The sequence below is a fragment of the Cervus elaphus genome, chromosome 27, assembly GCF_910594005.1.
Source record: "Cervus elaphus chromosome 27, mCerEla1.1, whole genome shotgun sequence".
Lineage (NCBI taxonomy): Eukaryota > Metazoa > Chordata > Mammalia > Artiodactyla > Cervidae > Cervus > Cervus elaphus.
Genome location: NC_057841.1, coordinates 53075333 through 53098899, shown reverse-complemented (window position 1 = coordinate 53098899; position 23567 = coordinate 53075333). Strand labels below are relative to the sequence as shown.

At 37.8% G+C, this 23567-nt stretch overlaps 1 protein-coding gene across 3 annotated transcripts in view; it reads right to left on the bottom strand.

Moving 5' to 3' along the window:
* The window catches only part of SMAD4 (SMAD family member 4), a 53033-nt gene that overhangs the window by 24347 nt on the left and 5119 nt on the right, over window positions 1-23567 (bottom strand). For all 3 annotated transcript variants that reach the window (XR_006338110.1, XM_043888748.1, XM_043888749.1), the window contains exons 2-5: window positions 8267-8645; window positions 7216-7390; window positions 6766-6795; window positions 1785-1997 (exon numbers count right to left, since the gene is read on the bottom strand). Coding sequence is in view for 2 of the 3 variants with exons in the window: in XM_043888748.1 (XP_043744683.1) it covers window positions 1785-1997; window positions 6766-6795; window positions 7216-7390; window positions 8267-8515 (667 nt within the window). In the remaining variant the exon portion in view is untranslated. The remainder of the gene's footprint in view (window positions 1-1784; window positions 1998-6765; window positions 6796-7215; window positions 7391-8266; window positions 8646-23567) is intronic.

Sequence of the window (23567 nt, the reverse complement as noted above, 5' to 3'; positions counted from 1 at the left end):
ATACTATTTAAGATCTAAGGAAACATTCTGCAACAAATTCTAAAACTTACAATTACTACTCATTGTGAAAATACATCCAAAAAACACCAAGACAAAATTATCCATATTTCATTCATACCACTTTTTCTGATCTTGACTAGGACTTGGTCCCAGGGAACATTAATGGTTAAAATGAAGCTGCAGGAGCAGTCATGAACAAAGGCACGCCAATACAACCCTCAGACAGTGCCAGCAGGGTAAGTGGCACTAATCTATGCTCAAGTGGCTATGATGTACCTTCTTTTATTTTCCTCCCCTGCCCACTCGTTTATCAACTATATTCCCAAACTGGTAAATACAGAGATAACAGAAGCACCAAGTGATTAAAGGCTCAGGCTCTAAAGTATGTGTGTTTAACCTATATGGTCCAACCTATTTGGAATATGCTGTCTATATGAAAACTGTCATCTTGTGTAGGAAATACAAAAGATATTATTTGAAAAGGTAAAATAAATTAAAGTGGGGGAAATCTGGTGTACTTTATGTGAAATTCAACTGTAGAAATAAATCCTCCATCTGTTTCAAAGATCAAATTTCTATGTTGAACTTGATCTGGTATTAAAGTAAATAGAATATGCTTCCTTTGATATCAATATACAAAGTATCAGTCCAGAGGCATCAACAATTCACTGCTGTTGTGGGCTGAGATACAATCTTCTTAGTACCAAGGAACAAATAACACAGTAATACAAATGCCAAGACCCTGTTCTGTGATTAATTTAAAAAAAAAAGGAACAATGCGGGGTGGGGACAAACTGGGAGACTGGGACTAACATACATACACTGCGATGCATAAAAGAGACAACTACTGAGAGCCTATATATAGCACAGGGAGCTCTACTTGGTGCTCTGTGGTGACTTAGATGGGAAGCAAATCCAAGAAAGAGGAGATACATGTACACATATGGCTGATTCACTTTGCTATACAGCAGAAACTGACACAGCAGTGTAAAGCAACTATACTCCAATTTTTTTTTTTTTTTAAAAAGGCCACTCCACTTGCCAAGCTGAAAACTGTCCAACATAAAGTCATTATTGCCTTGACCAGGCCTCAAAAAAGCTGAACCTACTAGCCCTCTCCTTCCATGACACAGCAGAGAAGGCAGTACCTCTAAACTGGAAAGAATCTTTTTAAAATATACTTCTTGTTAGGAAAAAAAAAGATATATATAATTTAGCTTTATTTCAAAATTGACTAAAACACTTAACATCTATCTTGAGGGTCATATGTTACAAACAAATTTGTCAAGATCCTTTTTTCTAATAAGCTTGTACAACTGGAGACTGAGATGACGATTATAAAGTAATCTGCTGGATAAAGCAAAATAAAAACACTGATTAGAGGAAAGCTTGCAATTCCATTAATACAGACTTCTATAAACATCTTGGTTCAAAACTATTTGTTCTCTAAAATTTATATGAAAGCGCAATAGACTTCTTCTGCATGTAATAAAGAACTAATTAGACCACTAATTTAAAGCATTACTTAAATTCCAAGGGACTATACATCAACATAAGACGGTTTATATTCTGTTACATTAAGATAAATTTAAACTTTTTAAAATTACAAATACCTTTTTTTTTTCCAGGACAACTCAAAAACCTATTTGATGCTTGTTAACCTATGAAAGATAACCACAGTACTAATATTCACTTACTTGGAGGTCTCCTCCAAGTGACTACCTATAAATATTAAATGGTTAGGAAAATTCATCTTGCTGACTACATCTGACTCTACAACTCACTTGTGGAAGCCACAGGAATGTTGGGAAAATTGGTGGTGCTGGTAGCATTAGACTCAGATGGAGCTAAGAGAGCTGGGGTGCTGTACGTCTCCGTCGATGCACGATTACTTGGTGGATGCTGGATGGTTTGAATTGAATGCCCTTCAGTGGATAATGACGGCTGTCCCTCAAAGTCATGAACATATTCATCCTTCACCAACATACTTGGTGGAGCTACACAGAAAAACAAACAAATTTTAAAATCTTATAAGCTTTTATTCCCAGGGAAAAAAAAAAGCTTGTAAGTAACATAACAACACCTAAAATCAACTAGAGTATAACTCAGCATTTTCTCATACTACTTTAAAAGCATTCTACTTTATCAGCAGAAGCTATTTATTTAGAGATAGTGGCATCAGATCAATCTGATTAACTCCTTGAAATCTGAAGGCGACTAAATTCCAACAACCTCCAGCTATGGTCCTGAAAAGGTATTTCTGAGCTTCCCAATTAATAACCTAAAGGTAATAATCACCTTCAATATATAACATAGGCAAAAATCAAGTGGCTGGAGAAAGTGTTTACCTCAGTAAGAAAACCAAATTTGAGATTGAGTAATTAATTTTTTTCATCTTTTTGCTAATTTCACAATGTAAAAATATGAGTGGGATCTGACAGCTATCCAATGCTAGGATCCAACATCATTAAGTAATGTATTCTTTGAAAGTGAAGTATACTAAATGTCCCCTAAAAAATTAGAACGAACAGAAAAATCTCAAATGGTAAGTCATACTGAAATTTCCTTCTAGAAACCCAATCCAAATAATGATACTTGATAAATATGTAGTGTGAAAAAACTCAATAAACATCTTTCTCCTACATGGTTACACCTTAATGTAACCCTGTAAACTGACCCTACTTGATACAACATCTTTTTCTTGAACAAACCGGAAGAGTTAGTCGGCTTTACTGTGAGGAAAAAAAGAAAATTGAAAATGCATTTATAGTATCAGTGGCTCTGCCCAGAACTTCCCACTTCTTTTTAGGTAACAGTTTTGGGTTTTGCTTTTTGTCTTTAGCAAGCAACCCTTTACTGCACCTGAACTAATACTACCCTACAATTTTACAATCTACTGAACTCTTAACACTAGGTTCTGTTCTTAGAGTAGTCAACAGTCCACAAAAAGCCATTCTCTTTTCCATTAAGAATCAGCACGTAATGCTCCTTATCTTTCTCTATGTCACTCTTTGAAAATATCTATTACACATAAATACTAATTTGTTACATGGCTATTTTTATTAAACTGAGAACATTTCAAAAAGGTAAGAATAATCTATTGTTCAGATTTCCACATATAATCTCTTAAAGGACTTTGTCATGCATCATAATGAAGACATTGATATTTTTAAGACCCATAAATTCCACTCCAAAGGGTTTCTCTTCAGAAAATTGTATGGAAACAAAAAGACAACCAAAAGGAGCTTAACATATCATTGTATGTCAGTGGAAAAAAAAAGAGTGGATCTAACCATTCATCACTAATGTCGGCCAAATTATAAAAATGCAAAGAAGAAACCATGCAGGTATGACTGTATTTATTCAATTTTTTAAAAATTACACTTGTCAACAAAGTCCTATGATTTTCTCCATAAGATCCTAATATCTCTATTTAATATTTGGAAATTTTAGGGCTTTTGTTGCTTACAGTTACTGGAATCTTTTTATCAAGATTATGGTATTGGTAGTACCTAAGGAGAAAGTTACTAATTTGAGGACACAGCTGGTTACCTTGACATTCATTGCTTCTGCTTTCCAACTGACATTCTGGCTTACTGTGTAATCATAACACTAGAATTACAGGAATTCCCTGGTGGTCCACTGGTTGGGACTAGGTGCTCCCACTGCCATGGCCCAGGTTCAATTCCTGATTGGGGAACTAAGAGCCTGCAAGCTGCACAGTGCACCCAAAAGAAAAAAGATCTGAAAATAATTAAATTTTGCTTTTAAAAAGGTATGTCTCATAACTTTTTCTTGCCTAACACATTGACTAAACCTTTCCAAGTGTTAAGTTCAGAACTTCTACCAGTCTACATGTCTCTTTAATCAAGTAATTTAAAACAAGTTTCTTAGGTAAAACTGGGCATCAACAAGGAGAGATGTCTGTAATACATTTTTTCCAAGAGCAAAAAAGTTGGTTACAAAACACTACTATACACTATAATCATACTCACATTTCAAAAAATCATATACTCTAAGTAAAAAAGCAAGGTCCAGAACAGTGTACAATATGCTTTTTGTGTAAGAAAGGAGGGAAATAACACATGTATTTTTGCGCAAAGAAACCCTGGAAGGAAACACCAGAAACTAATAAAAGTGATTACCTGAGGTAGGGGGGAATGGGGACAGGGGTGGGAGCACTTCTTTTCACTGTATACTTTTTTATAGTATTTTGATTTTATGGACCATGTATTGCCTATTCAAAAAAATAAAATTAAAAAAACATATAGTATATATTTTTAAAGTCCAGGAAATAGACACCAAACCACTAAGTATTTCTCTTTATGGACTAGCATTCAACAAATTAATTCATTGAAAAAAATATTTATTGAGCACCTATGTTCCAGGTACTGTTCTAATACTTGGGATACATCAGCAAACAAAAGAAAGACCACTGCCTTCGCAAGGCTTACAGTCTTCTATGATACGTAGATATTTAAACTGCCTTAATCTTGGGCAAGTTCCCTGACCTCTCCAGGGACCAGTTTCTTTGTATCTGACAAAATGTGGGTAATGCCACCTACCATGTAGGAGTATTATAACAATGATGACACAATATCTGTAGATCATTTTGACACAGAATAAGTACCTAGCAAGTGTTAGCTATTATGATTTAACCATATTTTTAGAGCAGTCACACACGTATATAGATTGTAAAATGCTCTATGAGGAGTAAAGAACTCACAGCAGACAGAAGAGCTGAAGACACGGAGCTCATCCTAGGTCTCTGCTCTTTAACACTACTAGCAAGCAGGGCACAGCTGTCTGATGGTACTGCCACTGTCTTATTTACCTTTTCTTTCCTCCATTAGACTATGTGCTTCCTCGAGTGGAAAAAACATACCTTATTTATCCTATCGTCCCTGGAACCTAACACAGTACCAGGCAATACATGCTCATTAAATATTTGTTAAAATCAATACACAAGTGGATGTGGTCATGGAAAGTTTCATAAAAGAGACGAGACAGGCTGGAAATAATTACCACCAAGATCCCAACTCAAAAGTGAAGGAATTATACCATTTGCTTAACTTTTAGCTACCTGACCTTATACACTTTGTCCAAATCTAAAAGGACCTTGTGAGAAACACCTGTCATTTTCTGAGGAAAGAAGTCAGAGGCCAGCCTTTTTTTTATAGACAGCCACCACTAGGGGGATCCATAAGGCTGAATACAGGGCTAAAGCAACTGAAAAGGGTCATCAACCCACACAATTCCATCAAGGACAAGCACTCATAACAGCAACAGTTTAGGACAGGAAGCAGTATAATGAGTCTTCAGAATTAGATCACATCACAACTGCTCCCTAAGGGGATTCTAATACAGTTATCACCCTAACACCCATTGAGTTAAAAGCTTTCATTCTCCAAAAATGCAAATGGAGAATAGTGAATATCTAAAGGGTGTTTACTTTCAAAAAGAGGTGACATGATATCAGTGTCTGGGTGATGAATAAGCTGGGCTTTACCCAATTAATCTTAAAGCTACCCTTTCAGACCACAACAGCTTCCATTATCAACCCACTGTTCTCAGAAACCAACTAACCCTTAACAAATACCAAAAGGCACCAGTCTTCCTTTATTATTATTGACATGGAAAAGTGGAGAATAAAAACAAGTAGCCTTTCATGCTCTTCCCAATTTTAAGGTCAGATGATACTTCTGACCCATTTCTAGGATTCTGTAGCAAAAGTGCTACTGAACCACTAATTCCCCTTCAGAACAACAGCACACCTTTCTAAGGTGATATAGTATTGGTTTAGCTGCTCAGTTGTGTCTGACTCTTTGGGACCCCAGACTGTAGCCCACCAGGTTCCTCTGTCCATGTGATTTTCCAGGCAAGAGTACTGGAGTGGTTTGCCATTTCCTCCTCCAGGGGATCTTTCTGACTAGGGTTCAAACCCAGGTCTCCCGCATTCCAGGCAGATTCTTTACCATCTGAGCCACCAGGGAAGTCTTCTAAGGTGATGGTGGCTTTTTATCAGTTTCTGTTCAAAGTAACTAGTTCTTACAGAAATTTTAGCTCATTAACATGTTCCAAGAAACAGAGCTAAAGTTTTAACAGATCTCTGTTCTCAAATACTACACAAAAAATAAAAAACACCCTCTTATTTGTTTCATTTTCCTATCTCAAAACTTTCTTTTAAAAATAGGCTTAGAACATCTGTGATTGCCATGTACTTTAAAGTAGCCTTGTTTTATTTACTCAAAATATAACAAGACTGAAAAAAAATATAGTATACAGTTTTAAGTCACTCACAAAATTATCAATCATAAAAATAAGTTTGGCTGAAATGAAGAAAAATGAGAATTTGGGTGTTTTTAAACTATGTTATACATGATTCTAAATTACCAAACAGGTTATTTACACCCACTGAAACTGGTTCTGTGAGATTTACTTCTAAAATAGCCAGTTTTTACCAATTCAAAAGTTACTCTTTCTTTGTATGTTTTATGTTCCCCATCACATTTTTTAGACTACTTGTAGTCATAAATAGCAGTTCAAATTCAAAGAGTCAACAGCCTACTAAATCCAGCTTGTTTTTTTAATCCAGTTTTAAATGTTGATGCATGCCCCACTCCTGCAAAATGTACATTTTCAAAGCAGTAAGTACTTTTCTTGTAAATGTTACCAGCACCCACCCATACAGATTAATTTTAGGTCAATAAAAAATAAAGGGGATGAGATAAAAGAAAAGAGAGTTCAAAGAAAGGGATTACCTACCATTACTCTGCAGTGTTAATCCTGAGAGATCTTAAATTTTTAAAGGGGAAAAAAAATAAAACATTAATCATTATCATGAAAATAATTTCCACCATATTTAAAATTACAGAATGTAAATTTAAGCCAGGGATTCAAAATTTCCATGAACCATTTCAATTCAAGAATAGTAGTGTAAATGCTATCTAACAATGCAAAAGTGCTTTTCATCTTATTTTTCAAGATCAGTGTTCTAAACGGGCAAAATACCAAGTATGTACACTTAGTTTTAGCAGTCAAAATATAGGCTTGCCCAGAATTCAAATTTAAATACACATATTTCATTAAAAATGTCTGACTTTTAACATTAGTTGAAATCCTGGGCTATCTCCAAATTTACAATTTAACTTAGAAAACTTAAAACACTATTGATATCTTTTCCCTTTATGCTTCTAGGCATTAAAGTCTACTTACCAATTCCAGGTGATACAACTCGTTCATAGTGATATGGATTCACACAGACACTATCACATTTTAAGTCAAATGCATACTGACAATATTTAACATGTTTTAGTTCATTTTTGTGAAGGTCAGGCCACCTCCAGAGACGGGCATAGATCACATGAGGAAATCCCTTCCGACCAGCCACCTAAGAAAAGTAAATGACCATTTAATGAGCATCAATTATGCATCACACAATATACAAGGCACTTGATACATTCTCATTTAATCCTTACAATCCTACAAAGTTAGTATTATAATTCCTATTTCTTAAACGAGAAAACTAAATGCTCAAAATAACTGGACAAGGTCACAAAGTAGTAAACTTAAGTATGATTTCAAGGCTTATGCTCAGGTTTTAAAAATACACAAAAAAGTATGCGTTTAATGAAGAAACAATACCTAAAATCTAGAAATAAAAAATTTTAAGCCTAACAATATGCTTTCTATATGTTTCTTTAAAAATATTAAACACATGAGATTATGTAATTCTACATGAATAATCTGATCCCTGAAAGTAAAAGGTAAAGATTTGTAAATTTAAGTTAACTCTGTAAGTTTTAAAAATATTGTTGAATTCTTCTGGATTGTTCTTCACATAAAAGTACCAGACATACACCACCAGATTTCTAAATTATAATAAAAAATAAAATAAACTGAGTTGTACATATAATACCAAAAAAGAAAAAAAAGACTACAAGGATGAATACCAAAGTGCTAAAGATGTAGGTTTTCTTCTAATTTTTATTTTCCAAATTTTCTATATTGAACATTTTTTTTTAGTCAAAACATTTTTAAAAACTTCTAAGCTATACCTCTATTGTAAAGAAGATACATCCTTCCATTTATTTCCATAGTGTATCAGTACAGGATCATGTATTGATAATATCTGTACTATAGGATGTACTACAGTATCTAAAGAGATGGAGCAAGCATGAAATTTCTGTAGTAACTTAAGAGGAAACAAGAATTCGTAAAAACCTGCCACTACAGAGCACAGAAGAAACTCTGGAACAAGACTAACCTGAAGCCTTCCATCCAATGTTCTCTGTATGGTAACACACTTGCTAGGGTGAGCTCCATTTGTAGTTATAGCTGTTATTAAAGAATCCAATTCATCTTTTTTCTCCTTCAGCTTTTTTACCAAACTTTCAATTGCTCTTTTGGCAAATGTTTCACTCTCTCCACCTTGTCTATGACACATCAAACTATGTACAATGCTCAGACAGGCATCATTACTTGTTGGTGTATTTGTAATAGACATATTGTCCATTTGTTAAGGTTATTTCTTTTAAATCAAATATGTCTCCAATTTCTGGAGCAATTTTGATCTTTCCGAGGCAGCGAAAAACAACAGTTAACGTTGCAAGGAAAATTGTTAGACATGTAGTATTCAGGATAATCTAAAAAAAAAAAAATGAGACACAGATATCAGAACACATTTCACAAAGCAGATTCAAATACTTTGGAAAAGATGGAATTGTTTCAGTTAAGTCAAAGACTCAATGCACAAAATTAAATGTGGTGCTTAGAGTTTTAAATGACTTAAAATGTTGCTGTTTTTTACACTCCCAAAATATTAAAGTGAGGCCTTATTATTATACAGGCATGTTCAATCAAGTCTTGTTGACTGTACTAGTCACCCTAAAGTAAAATCTTAACAGAACTTTTAAAATGGATTACTTCTGAAGAGCAGCACTTTAAAATATTCTTGATTAACAACTAGCTAAAGCTAAAAGTCTACCACTAATACACATGAAAAATTCGCCATCACCTGGTACCAAATGCTGTTTATCCATCAGCAACAGCCATCTTTGTTATAAGAGACCACTGACAACAATAAAAAGATGAATAATTTTTAAATGGGCAAAGGATTCTAATATTCACTTCTCCAAAGAAGAAGGGCCAACAAGCACATGAAAGATACTCAATATCATTAATCATTACTGAACTGCAAATCAAAACTACAAAGAGATACCACTTAACATTCACTAGGTTGGATAAATCTAAAGAGACAAAAAGCATTTGTGAGAAAATGGAACCCTCATACACTGCCCATGGGATTGCAAAATGGTATAACCACCTTGGAAAAGGACTCTTGACAATTCCTCAAAATGTTAAACACAAAGTTACCATATAATCCAGCCATCATACCCTCAGCAATTCCATCCAAAATTACCAAAAACCTATGTCCACACAAAAATATATACATAAATGTTCATAGCAGTATCATTCCTAATAGCCAAAACAACGCAAACGTCCATCAACTGATGAATGTATAAACACATACAATGTAATATTATCTAGTCATAAAAAAGAATGATGTACTGGTACATGCTTCAACATGGATGAACCTGGAAAACATGCTAAGAGCAAGTCACAGAAGGCCACATGCTGTATAACCCCATTTATATGAAACATCCAGAACAGGCAAAGCACCAAAAAAAAAAAGTGGATTAGTGGCTGCCAAAGGTTTGGGGGGGAGGGTGAGGAGTGACTGCTAATAGGTATGGAGTTTCCTTTGCGTCAGTCGCTCAGCCCTGTCTGACTCTTTTCAACTCCATGAACTATATAGCGTGCCAGGCTCCTCTGTCCATGGAATTCTCCAGCAAGAATACTGGAGTGAGTAACCATGTCCTTCTCCAGGAGATCTTCCCAGCCCAGGGATCGAACCCACATCTCCAGTGTCTCCTACACTGCAGGCAGAGTCTTTACCACTGAGCCACCAGTCCTTCGGGGGTAATGAAAATGTTCTAAAATTGATACTTGTGACCGCTGCATAACTCTGTCACTATAGGGAAAACCATCAAATCATACACCTTAAACAGGAGACTTTTACAGTATGTGAATTAACACACCAATAAAGTTATTATTAAAAAAAGAGACACTACTGAATTCCTCAGAAGATTTTACCCATAAAAGCAACAAGGTAAATTCCTTTCAAAAGAAATTAAAATATAAGAATATTCATTAAAAATCCATTCAACATCTATAACACAAACTAACTTATCTAACCTCAAAATCTCACGTGGAGTAAGAAAAGGCCACCAGCCTAAGAACAAATGCGATGAAGCGGGAGCAGAGGCTGTTCTCATGCCAAGTTGTTCTGCACGCATTTGCTGATATTGCTGCGTCCTACGCTTATTTTACTTTTATTTTCTTTGGCTATTTACTTGAATTTTAAAAACTCATTCTCCACTACCAAATTAATAACTAACTCATCAGTCTGCCAAGACCAACTCCTCTCCTGACAACCTTCACTGGCACAGCGTGCTGATGAGCTCGGTTGTGGCCATCCCCTGGACTGTAGCCCGCCAGGTTCCTCTGTCCGTGCAACTTTCCAGGCAAGAATACTGGAGCGGGCTGCCATTTCCTTCTCCATGTACAGCTTGACCACCACTCAATTACCCAGAGTTCTGGAAAGCCTGGTAAATCATATCTGACCTACCTGTCTCTGACCTCCCCTACATTCTCTCATAAAGTTACATGGTTCTTTACCCTAGTCATTTCTACCAACTCCTATTCTATCAGACACTGATGTAGTTCTGGGCTTCCCTTACATTTATATTACTTGATATTTAACACGTGCTCCCTTCTATTGTTATCTATTTTATAGAAACACCTGCCCCAGGCAGAGAGAAACACATTTTTCATGTATCTTTGAATATTGAGCCACTTTGCTCACATTTAAAAAATACATGCTGAAGGTGTACTTTTCAGATAGCCAGAGAGAACCTACCTGGTGGGTTCTGGAGTTAAGAGATATGGATTAGAATCCCAAGTCTAACACTAAACAGTGGGACAAATTAAGTTACTTAAACTCTCTCTCTCTGAACCTGGATTAAAAGGAGAATATACAGAGCTCAAAGTGGAAAAATCTATATAAAGGTGTCTAGCACGTAATGCTGAGTAAAAAGCAGATACTTTCTGAATACCAAAATGCTTAATTGTTTTAAAGAGATTTTCCTACAACACATTATGCATTTCTCTGCATTTTCTCCTATTAAAATTTGTCCAAGAAAATTTAGTAGGGCAGGAACAGCAGTAAACCGCCCATCGAGGACTCACAACACAAAGGCATACAGGAGTCAGGCAAATTACATAAATGAATAAAAATGTGGCAGGTGTAAAGAAAAGTCCTAAGGCAAGCAAGTGCACGTCCATCTAAAGTGAGCAACCGATACTCCCAGCAGAACTAACATTTGAGTTGCCACATTTTCAAAGCCTATTTGTATGTCAAAATAAGTATTGGCAACTTACTTACAGGGAAAGGGAGGAAGAGGGAGAAAGAGAAACTGCTGTGAAAGCCAAACCAAACACACCTTCGACTCAAATCTGTCCCAAGAGAATCGTCAGTCTGAAAACTCAGAAAGCCAACCTCATAACAATTTTAATTTCTAGACTGAAAGCTCTCAGGGACAGGGAGTAATGCTTGTCTTACTAATCATTTTATGCCCATAGGACATATAAGTGCTTCTTCTTATTAAAGGAATGCAGTTCTGCCTGTGTTTTAAGATTCATGTCCAGGCTATTTCTTTTGCCTAATATATCCAGTCTCATTTTATCTACTCAGTAAATTCCTAGCCACCTTTCAAAGTGCAGTGTAAATGTCTCAATGCCTCCAAGAGTTTCCCCTAACACACTGTCTCCTCTCATCGCAATCCTGGAGAACTACTTCCCTGGTATGTTTACTGTGTGTCCTGTTATATTACTTGACACCACTCTCAAAACCACACCCCAATTACAACTCAACACATTATATTGTAGTTATTTGATTATGTATTTGCTTCACACCCTGCTGCCAAAGTTTAGAAAACAGCAGTACTTTCTCATCTTAGAAATTCCCAGTACAATGCTCTGTTCCTTTCATATACTAGGCAAATGCTTACAAGTGGACTATAGTTTTTTTTAATTCAGTATCACTACCTTGCAACAAATTTGGAAGAATGCAAACACACATGTCGCTGAATTCATTCTGATATTATATCCAAAAGACTTGTTCCACCTTGTAATTAAGGATGAATTAAATTCAGATGACCATCATACCTACTACTGTGGGCAAGAATCGCTTAGAAGAAATGGAATAGCCCTCACAGTCAACAAGAGTCCAAAATGCAGTACTTGTGTGCGATCTCAAAAACGACAGAATGATCTCGATTCATTTCCAAGGCAAACCATTCAACATCACAGTAACCCAAGTCTATGCCTCAATCACTTATGCCAAAGAATCTGAAGTTGAAAGGTTCTATCAAGACCTACAAGACCTTCCAGAACTAACACCAAAAAAAGATGTCCTTTTCATCACTGGAATGCAAAAGTAGGAAGTCAAGAGACACTTAGAGTAACAGGTAAGTTTGGCCTTGGAGTACAGAGTGAAGCAGGGCAACGGATAACAGAGCTTTGCCAAGAAAACAAACTGGTCATAGCGAACACCCTCTTCCAACACCACAAGAGAAGACTCTACACATGGACATCACCAGAAGGTCAATATCGAAATCAGACTGATTATATTCTTTGCAGCCAAAGATGGAGAAGCTCTACACAGTCAGAAAAAAACAAGACCTGGAGCTGACTATGGCTCAGATCATGAGCTCCTTATTGCAGAATTCAGACTTAAACTGAAGAAAGTAGAGAAAACCACTAGGCCATTCAGGTATGATCTAAATCAAATCCCTTATGATTACAGTGGAGGCTGACCAACAGATTCAAGGGATTAGATCCGGTAGACAGAGTGCCTGAAGAACTATGGATGGAGGTTTGTAACACTGTACAGGAGGCGGTGACCAAAACCATCCCAGAGAAAAAGAAATGAAAGAAGGTAAAGTGGTTGTCTGAGAAGGCTTTACAAACAGTTGAGAAAAGAAGAGAGGTGAAAGATAAAGGACAAAAGGAAAGATATACCCAACTGATTGCAGAGTTTCAGAGAATAGCAAGGAAAGATCAGAAAGTCTTAAGTGAACAATGCAAAGAAATAGAGGGAAACAACAGAATGGGAAAGACAAGAGATCTCAAGAAAATTGGAGATACCAAGGGAACATTTCATGCAAAGATGGGCACAATAAAGGACAGAAACAACAAAGACCTAACAGAAGCAGAAGAGATTAAGAAGAGGTAGCAAGAATACACAGAAACTATACAAAAAAGATCTTAATGACCCAGATAACCACGACGGTGTGGTCAATCATCTAGAATCAGACATCCTGGAGTGTGAAGTCAAGTGGGCCCTAGGAAGCATTACTACAAATAAAGCTAGTGCAGGTGATGAAATTGCAGCTGAGCTATTTCAAATCCTAAAAGATGATGCTGTTAAAATGCTAAACTCAGTATGTCAGCAAATTTGGAAAACTCAGCCTTGGCCACAGGACTGGAACAGGTCGGTGTTTGTTCCAATCCCAAAGAACATTCTAACTATCATACAATTGCACTTATTTCACATGCTAGGAAGGTAATGCTCCAAATCCTTTAAGCTAGGCTTTAGCAGTACATGAACCAAGAACTTACAGATGTACAAGCTGGATTTAGAAAAGACAGAGGAACCAGAGATTAAACTGCTAACATCAGTCAGATCATAGAAAGAGCAAGGGAATTCCAGAAAAACATCTACTTCTGCTTTATTGACTATGCTAAAGTCTTTGACTATGGGGATCACAACAAACTGGGAAAATTCTTAAAGAGGTGAGAATATCACACCACTTTACCTGTCTCCAGAGAAGCCTGAATGGAGGTCAAGAAGCAACAATTAGAACTGGACATGGAACAACAGACCAGTTCAAAATTGGGAAAGGAGTACATCAAGGTTGTACAATGTCACCCTGCTTATTTAACTTACATGCAGAGTACATCATGTGAAATACTAGGCTGGATGATGCACAAGCTGGAATCCAGATTGCCGGGAGAAATATCAATAACCTCAGATATGCAGATGATACCACTCTAATGGTAGGAAGGGAAGAGGAACTAAACAGTCCCTTGATGAGAGTGAAACAGGACAGTAAAAAGCTGGCTTAGAATTCAACACTCAAAAAACTAAGATCATAGCATGGGCCCATCACTTCATAGCAAATAAATTGGGGGAAGTGGAAACAGTGACAGATTTTATTTTCTCAGGCTCTGAAATCACTGTGGACAGTGACTGCAGCCATGCAATTAAAAGATGCTTGTTTCCTGGAGCCCGGGGGGGGGGGGGGGGCGGCAGGGAAGCTATGACAAACCTAAACAGAGGATTAAAAAGCAGAGACATCACTTTGCCAACAAAGGTCTGTATAGTCAAAACTATGGTTTTTCCAGTAGTCATGTACAGATGTGAAAGCTGGGCCATAAAGAAGGCTGAGCGCCAAGAATTGATGTTTTTGAACTGTGGTGCTGGAGAAAACACCTGAGAGTCCCTTGGACTGCAAGGAGATCAAACCAGTCAATTCTAAAGGAAATCAACTCTGGGTATTCACTGGAAGGACAGATGCTAAAGCTGAAGCACTAATAATCTGGCCACCTGGTGTGAAGAACAGACTCACTGAAAAGACCCTGATGCTGGGAAGATTGAGGGTAGGAGGCGAAGGGAACAACAGAGGATGAGATGGTTGGATAGCATCACTGACATGAATTTGAGCAAAAACAGGGATACAGTGAACAACAGGTAAGTGAGCAAACTGGCATGATGCAGTGATGGGGTAGCAGAGTCAGATACACTGGAAAACAAGGACAAAGTACCTGAGTGTAACCATTTCATCACAATCTCACTATCAGATGTAACCACCTCTAAAATTTAAGCTATTTTTGGCCCTAACAGTATCTCAGAAAATGTTTTAATTTGCACATTTCTCTGAAAACTAGTAGAAATACTCCTATGACCACAAGTGTCTGAAACATAATGTAAAAGCTCCTAGTATAAAAAAATAATACCAGCAAGGGTATACAGGTGTTTTCCTAAATTAAACAGTTCTAGATTACAACTTTTTAAAGAGTCATATGGAATGACAGTAGACAAGAGCATTTAAGTGGTATAAACAAATGCACAGATTTTAGTCAAAGCTCCAGTAGCATGACTGGTAAGCTAACACCTCTCTCAATTCTCTAGTCTGTAACAATGGAAACAGTATCTGCCTTGCCAAGTTTACAGACTGGCTATGGTAATCAAATGCAACAGTGTATATATCAAAGCAACCTGGGGACCATAAATTGGCCCATTCAACAAACACTGTATCCCCTCTGAGCAAAGCACTTACAGATACAAAAACAAGTTAACAGGTAGTCAGAAAAGGGTTCTCTACTGAGAAAATCCCATTTTTGTAACAATTTATATCACCTCATTAGCTATCCTGAAACAAAGTTCTAACCTACTTTTAATTTTTTAAATAAACAATACCCTAATATAAAGGGGGGAAAAGATTAATATATAATGCAGTATATAGTTCAATAAAAATGCTCAAGCGTATCAACAAAATCAGAAAGTATACTAAAAAGGCTAGATGCTAGGATGAATACAGTAAATCACCATAAATATGATAGCTGTGTTGTTTTGACACAATGGCACTGTAGTCAGGGACATGGGTTTTCCAAAATGTTAACTGCTGATAAAGTTCCAAACAAAACAACTTCAGTTAAGAAACTGAATTAACAGGATTGACATGTATACACTACTGTTCAGCACAGGGAACTCTATTCAATACTCTGTAATGATCTATATGGGAAAAGAATCTAAAAGAGAGTGGATATACGTATAACTGATTCACTTTGCTCGATAGCAGAAACATGACAGTGTAAATCAACTATATTCCAATAAAAAATAAACAAAAACAGAGAAGTTTAACTCCCCAAAACTGAATATATATTAAGATGGAGCTAGGGTCTAGGCTAATTATGTTTTCCTTCTACATGAATATTCTGGGCATTTGAAAGCACTGTGGAAAGCAAAATGTTCTTAACAGTCTCCCGCATGCAGGATGTCATGCTCACTCCCCATGCACCAAAGTTCCTCCCACTAACTTCCACAACCATCTCTTAAAGAGCAGTTGTTCAGTCTTGCAGTCATGTCCAGCTCTTTGTGACCGCATGGACTGCAGCACGCCAGGCTCCCCTATCCTTCACCATCTCCCGGAGTTTGCTCAAACTCATGTCCATTGAGTCGGTGATGCCATCCAACCATGTCATCCTCTGTCGCCCCCTTCTCCTCCTGCCCTCAATCTTTCTCAACATCAGGGTCTTTAAAAATGAGTCAGCTCTTTGCATCGGGTGGCCAAATTGTTGGGAGTTTGAGTACTTACTCCACTGAGAACCACTGACCAAGACAGTCCAAACACATCATTACGCTAAGTAACAGATGCCTAAAAGAGGTAGAAATTAAAGTGATCTGGAAACAGGAAAGCATGGAAAATCCACAGGTAAGCTAAGCCTTAGCATGATATATCAGTCAGGCTAGGCTAGTCTATGTCACAGTGACAACCAACTCCCCAGAATCAGCAGCTTAAAACAAAGCTTTATTTTCTGCATAAACTAAACATCAATCACAAATATACACCCAGAATGGCAATGTTCATCACTGCTCATTGTCATCTCTCACAGATTAGGCTAAGAAAGCTCCATTGCTACATATGTCCTTAAATGACGGGCAAAGATCAGTTCAGTTCAGTTGTGTCCGACTCTTTGCAACCCCATGGACTGCAGCACACCAGGCCTCCCTGTCCATCACCAACTTCCAGAGTTTACCCAAATTCATATCCATTGAGTCGGTGATGCCATCCAACCATCTCATCCTCTGTCGTCCCCTTCTCCTCCTGCCCTCAATCTCTCCCAGCATCAGGGTCTTTTCAAATGAGTCGGTTCTTCACACCCGGTGGCCAAAGTATTGGAGTTTCAGCTTCAGCATCAGTCCTTCAATGAACATTCAGGACTGATTTCCTTTAGGATGGACTGGTTGGATCTCCTTGCAGTCCAAGGGACTCTCAAGAGTCTTCTCCAACACCACAGTTCAAAAGCATCAATTCTTCGGCGCTCAGCTTTCTTTATAGTCCAACTCTCACATCCATACATAACTACTGGAAAAACCATAGCCTTGACTAGACAGACCTTTGTTGGCAAATAATGTCTCTGCTTTTTAATATGCTGTCTAGGTTGGTCATAACTTTCCTTCCAAGGAGTAAGCATCTTTTAATTTCATGGCTGCAGTCACCATCTGCAGTGATTTTTGGAGCCCAAAAGATAAAATCAGTCACTGTTTCCACTGTCTCCCCATCTATTTCCCATGAAGTGATGGGACTGGATGGCATGATCTTAGTTTTCTGAATGTTGAGCTTTAAGCCAACTTTTTCACTCTCCTTCTTCATCAAGAGGCTCTTAAGTTCTTCTTCACTTTCTGCCATAAATAAGGGTGGTGTCAACTGCATACCTGAGGTTATTGATATTTCTCCCAACAATCTTGATTCCAGCTTGTGCTTCATCCAGCCCAGCATTTCTCATGATGTACTCTGTATATAAGTTAAATAAGCAGGGGGAAAGATAGGACAACTCATACTCTGGCTTTTAAAGGCTGACTATCGCTTCTGCTCACACTTGATAGGCAGTCATATGGCCGTGCCAGTGGTTCTCAACCAGAGCAACTCTGTCTTTCCAGGGACATTTGGAAATGTCTAGAGACATTTTTGATTGCTACAACTGGAATGGGGTAGAGGGGGAGGCAGTGGCAATGGTGGAGGGCAGAGTACTACAGGGTATCTAGTGGGTCAAGACCAGGGCTACTGCTAACCATTGTGCAATGCACAGTACAGCCCCCCATAACAAAACTTTACCATGCCCAAAATGTCAATAGTGCCAAAGCTGAGAAACCCAGGACCAAAGCTAATTTCAAGGTCAGGAAGGGAGATAGAGAGAAGTACAATATTACTAGGCACCAGAAGAGCCATGAGAATATTGATGAAGTAGTACTACCACACGTGAATAAGAATTTGCCAGGCTGAAGGAAAATCACAGAAAAAAGCAGAGGGACAGGAGCAGGTTTATGGTAGGAAGGGTGTGGGGAGGAGAAACAGCACTGGATCTGCATTAGAAAGAAAACCTTAGTGACTGCAAGAAGATAGCTTTGCAAAGAGGAAAAGAAAACCAGTCAGGAGACAGTGATTAGGAGAATGAATGGGCCCAGACTAGGGGCATGGGCAATGGAAACCAACAGGACACTTCTAGGCAGAACAGATGACAATTTTTCAGTCAACTGCGTACAAGGAGTGAAAAGAAAGAGCAGTCAAAAGATGGCCCATTTCCCAGACAGGTTTACTGAAAGATGAAGAATGAATAAAAGATTTAAAAGTGGTTAAGTAACAAATTCAGCTTTAAATACGCCGTATTTACAGTCATTTAAAGATGTTAAGCCAATGTGAAAGTCTCTAACACAGAGATATTAGATAAAGTCACTGTAACAGAACAACAATCCCACTGCAATGGGGTAATTAATGGGAAGCAGGAAGTCAGCAAATGGGACAGAGGTTTGTTCTTATATCTACCTATGTTGTGTTTTGTCCCTAGCCTTGCTATTAAACATAAGGTGCCACCTGAAGTTGACCATAGATCTAAAAGCAACTCCATGAAGTATAAAGCCACAATAATTAAAATACTCAGTAAAATTAAATAGGCTGAGTGCTGCCCGGAGAGGCTCTCATGGAGATTCATGAACTTTAGTTAATGAATGCTGCTATTTTTTTAATTTCTCAGATATCTGTTTACTTTTGGATGATTACATTTGTAAAACCAACACAGAGGCATATTTTCTAGAAATTATACATACCTTAGTCAAGGATTAAGTATGGGAATATTTGAGAAACTGCTTAAGTTTAACAAGAAAAAAAAACAGCCTGGCCTGGTGAAGTATCATTAGAAAGAATTCTAAGAAACGGCAACCCACTCCAGTACTCTTACCTGGAAAATCCCATGGACGGAGGAGCATTGTACGCTACAGGCCATGGGGTCGCAAAGAGTCAGACACGACTGAGCGATTTCACTTTCACTTTCAAGCACAGGCGTGCACCAGGGGTGGGGTGGGAGAGGGTGCAAGCTTAATTCAATTACCCGAAGACACAAGTTACCTGACGCACAAGTTACAGCCTAGACTGAGCTTCATCAAAATGAGGGCAGCTGGAGGAAAACCTCCAAAAGTACAAGGAATTATATGCACAGTATTAAGTGGCTCAGAAGGTAAAGAATCTGCCTGCAATGCAGGAGACCTAGGTTCGATCCCTGCATAGGGAAGATCCCCTGGAAAAGGGCACGGCAACCCACTGCAGTATTCTTGCCTGGCAAATCCCATGGACAGAGGAACCTGGCAGGCTACAGTCCATGGGTCACAAAGAGTTGGACACAACTGAGTGACTAACACTTTTCAATGATTATAAAGATTTAAGATAAGAATAATACAAAGAAACAAAAAGACATTTTTTGTGATAACTTTTAAGATGGACTACAAGGGACAAATTTAAAAATGTTTGCTGTTCACCCTCTGGGCTTAGATTTAAATGTCATACTGGTGTATCAATTTCATACATAATTTAATAATTAATGAATAATCTTATTGTAAAATTAATTTTTCTGAATGAATATATTAGGGTTGCTAAAAGAAGAATCAATAAAGTCCTCTAGTTGACATGTTTTTTGTCTGCCAGCATACATTTTCCTTTCTGTAACAGTACTGAGGACTCTGATTTCCCAAGGAGAACATACGAGGGCAGGTAGGTTAAGACTCTGCCTAACCAGTCACCTCCATGGCACATCAGCTGTTTCAAAAACGGGAAAGGACCCAAGTCAGACTAACGACAGCTCTCGGACTTCTGCTGGAACTACAGACAGAAAAAAGAAAAAAAGGCCTTTCTTTGCTGGACCTGAACATGAAGCTGGGAGTAGTCAGTCTGGAGCCTGCCTGCCTGTTAAGTCACTGCAGTCATGTCTGACTCTGCAACCACGCGGACTGTAGCCCACCAGGCTCCTCTGTCCTTGGGATTCTCCAGACAAGAGTACTGGAGCGGGTTTCCATTTCCTACTCCAGGGGATCTTCTCGATCCAGGGATCAAACCCACGTTTCTTACATCTCCTGCATTGGCTGGTGGATTCCTTACCACCAGCACCACCTGGGACCCTGCCTGAGACTTAAACTAACAGAAAGGGAAGCACTGCCAGAAGACAGAATCCTGATGACACTGGCTCCTTGTGACCCCAGATCCAGCACTCTGAGCCCAGCTCTGATTCCAGGCCAAACCAATGAATTCCCTTTTTCACCTGACTGCAACATATTTCCCAAATTAACTGAACAAAAATTGAGTTAATTGAGGACCTACTGTATAGCACAGAGAACTATACTCAATATGTTATGATAATTTATAAGGGAAAAAGACCTGAAAAAACATATATATATGAATCACTGCACTGTACACTTGAAACTAACACGACATTGTAAATCAACTCTATGTTTCAATTTTCTTTAAAACCAAGTTAATAACATTCTCAGAAATAAGAGTAATATAATACAAACCACATATATCAACAATAATAACCAATAATTTTGTCAGTAACACAGATAATGAGTTATTTTAAAATAGCAGCTGCCAAACTGGTCTCCATCCAGTCCACTTACTCACATGCTTAATTATTGAGAATTCCAAACAACCTTTGTTTACGTGAGTTACATCTATTAATATTTACCATATCACAAATTAAAAATGTTTACTCTATCCAAATAACTTAATAAATCCATTACACATTAATATAAATTTTATGAAAAATAAGTATTTTCTAAAACAAAAAAGTCAATATTCAGAATGACATCATTTTTGGTTTTGCAAATTTCTTTAATGTCTAGCTTAAGAGAAGACAGCTGGATTCTCATAAGTGCTGCTGCATTCAATCCATTGTTATGGTTAATGTTTATGAAGACAATGCACCTCACACAGATAAGTAATTGGAAAAGGCAGGAATATTTTAACAGCCCTTCTATACAATGATGGCTGTTCATCTTTTATTCAATGCAAAATGCAACAAATGGCAATTCCTGAAAGTTAGTTGCAAAGTGGAATCTGAAACTGTATCAATGAACTTCTTGGCTCATAAAAATCCACTGGTCCATATTACACTCTGAATGGCTCTCCTACCCACACATGATTTGTAACATCATGCACTGGTCATCTAGAAAAATACTGGTTCAATGAGTTATATAGACCTTCCCAGGGTTGACACATTTCTTATAGAATACATTTTTAAAAAATCACATTCCTAAATATCATCACCAATCTCATCAGAAAAATCTTTTAAGTACAGGAAGCTGGCAAGCCCATGGTGACAGGTACACGTTTTCCAGAAATCTAATTTTCACTTGAAAGACTAGATTCTTATCACTGGTAGCAACCAGTTATTATCCTTGAATGGCAGGCTCATTTCACTCACTTTCAAGGAAAATGCCTGCCAAATATCCAAGTCTAAGTAATGACAGTTTATTATTCTTTTAAGTAAAAATAAAAGTAGTGTTCCATTTAAAAAGCAGCGAGTGCTTTTCCTAGAGATGAACTTTGTACGTCGATGTGCAGAAGAACGTTATGTACAACTCGATTTTTTAAATATTTATTTATTGTTGTTGTTTAGTGGCTAAGTTATGTCCAACTGTTTGCAACCCCATGGACTGTAGCCCCACCAGGCTCCTCTGTCCGTGGGATTTCTCTGACAGGAATACTGGAGTGAGTTGCCACTTCCTCCCAGGGATCGAACTCTATATAGTCTCCTGCATTGGAAGGCGGATTCTTCACCACTGACCCACCAGGGAAGCCCAATTTATTTATTAACTTATCTAATATTGATCTGGCTGTGTTGGGTCTTGGTTCTGGCATGCAGGGTCTGCTGCGGTAAACAGACTCGCTGTGGCGCGTGGGCCCAGCCGTGGCAGCAGGTGGGCCTTACTTGCTCTGCGCGCAGCACACAGCACATCGGATCTTAGTTTCCTGTCCAGGGAATCGAACCTGTGTCCCCTGCACTACAAGGCAGATTTTTAACCGCTAGACCACCAGGGAAGTCTCCACACATTTATTTAATCACACCGAAAAGACATGCACTCCAGGGTAGAGATTTTGAGAAGGAGAACATCTCACTGGACATACACTCCAGGGTAGAGATTTTGAGAAGAAGAACATCTCACCAAGGACATTTTTAAGTGAAATCGGCTTCTTCCCCAAACGCTTAATGTGCGTTTGGTACCACTGCCTTGATTCAAACTAAGATGCCAGCAGTTTGATCCCCGCTGCCCCCTCATCAGTGCAAATGCCAGCACAGCAACAGTGCACTAACGTCTTTCATTAAAAGAATGATTTTGGCTTCAGGAACCCCTAGAAGGAACATGGGGATCCCTGGGAGTCTGTCAACCACACTTTGGAAAACACTGCTTTAAAAGATTGTTAAAAAAAAAAAAAAAAAGATTGTAAAGTAGGGTGGATTTTAATAACTGGAAACTGAAAAATACATTTCATAAAACCTCATAATTGAAGAAGACTATCAAGTCATCAAGTTTATTCTTTCAAACAGGGGCTATACTAGAATTCCCCCGCAGGTCACACCAGCCCTACTAAATCTATACTAAGTGGGGCCCTAACTTTAAAAGCACCCAGAGTCTGAGGTGCTATCAATTTCACAAAGCACTGATGTAGCCTGTACTAGTCTACATGCTTCACTTTACAAATTACCAGAAAGACAGTGGAACAAACTGCAATGTCACGGATACATGAAACTATTAAAAAGACTAATTACATAGAAATTGTGCCATTTTTCTTATTATTAGCCAGCTGCCTAATTTCAACATCTGTACACATAAAATTCTTCCTTCAGCTAGTTTTGGTAGACCTGTATGACCCAGATGCACCTAGTGTTACTTTAAACAGTAATTCCTGTTTATCTCACCACATTAAGCACTACTTTCAGTTGTCCTCTCATCAGATGATTCAATTATTACAATGACTGGCCACTACTGATATGAAATGCTCCAGAATTCACTAGTGAACACCACAGATAAATAACCTTACATTCAGAAATATATTTTGCAAAATGTAAAAGATCTGAATTACACACATTCATCTACATTAACATTAAAAAAATTATACCTTACTCATAACAAAGACAAATATTCAGTAGAAGTCCTTTTTAAAAAAAAAAAAATCATAAAGAAGATTTGCATTCTAAACACCCAGACTGGGGTTTGATGAATTTTAAGTAAATTACTCCAGTGCATCAATGACTGCAAAATAACTGCATCAAAACAAATGAAGCAATAAAGATAAGCATACTAACACATCCAAAGGCTTTAAAATCAAGAGGTT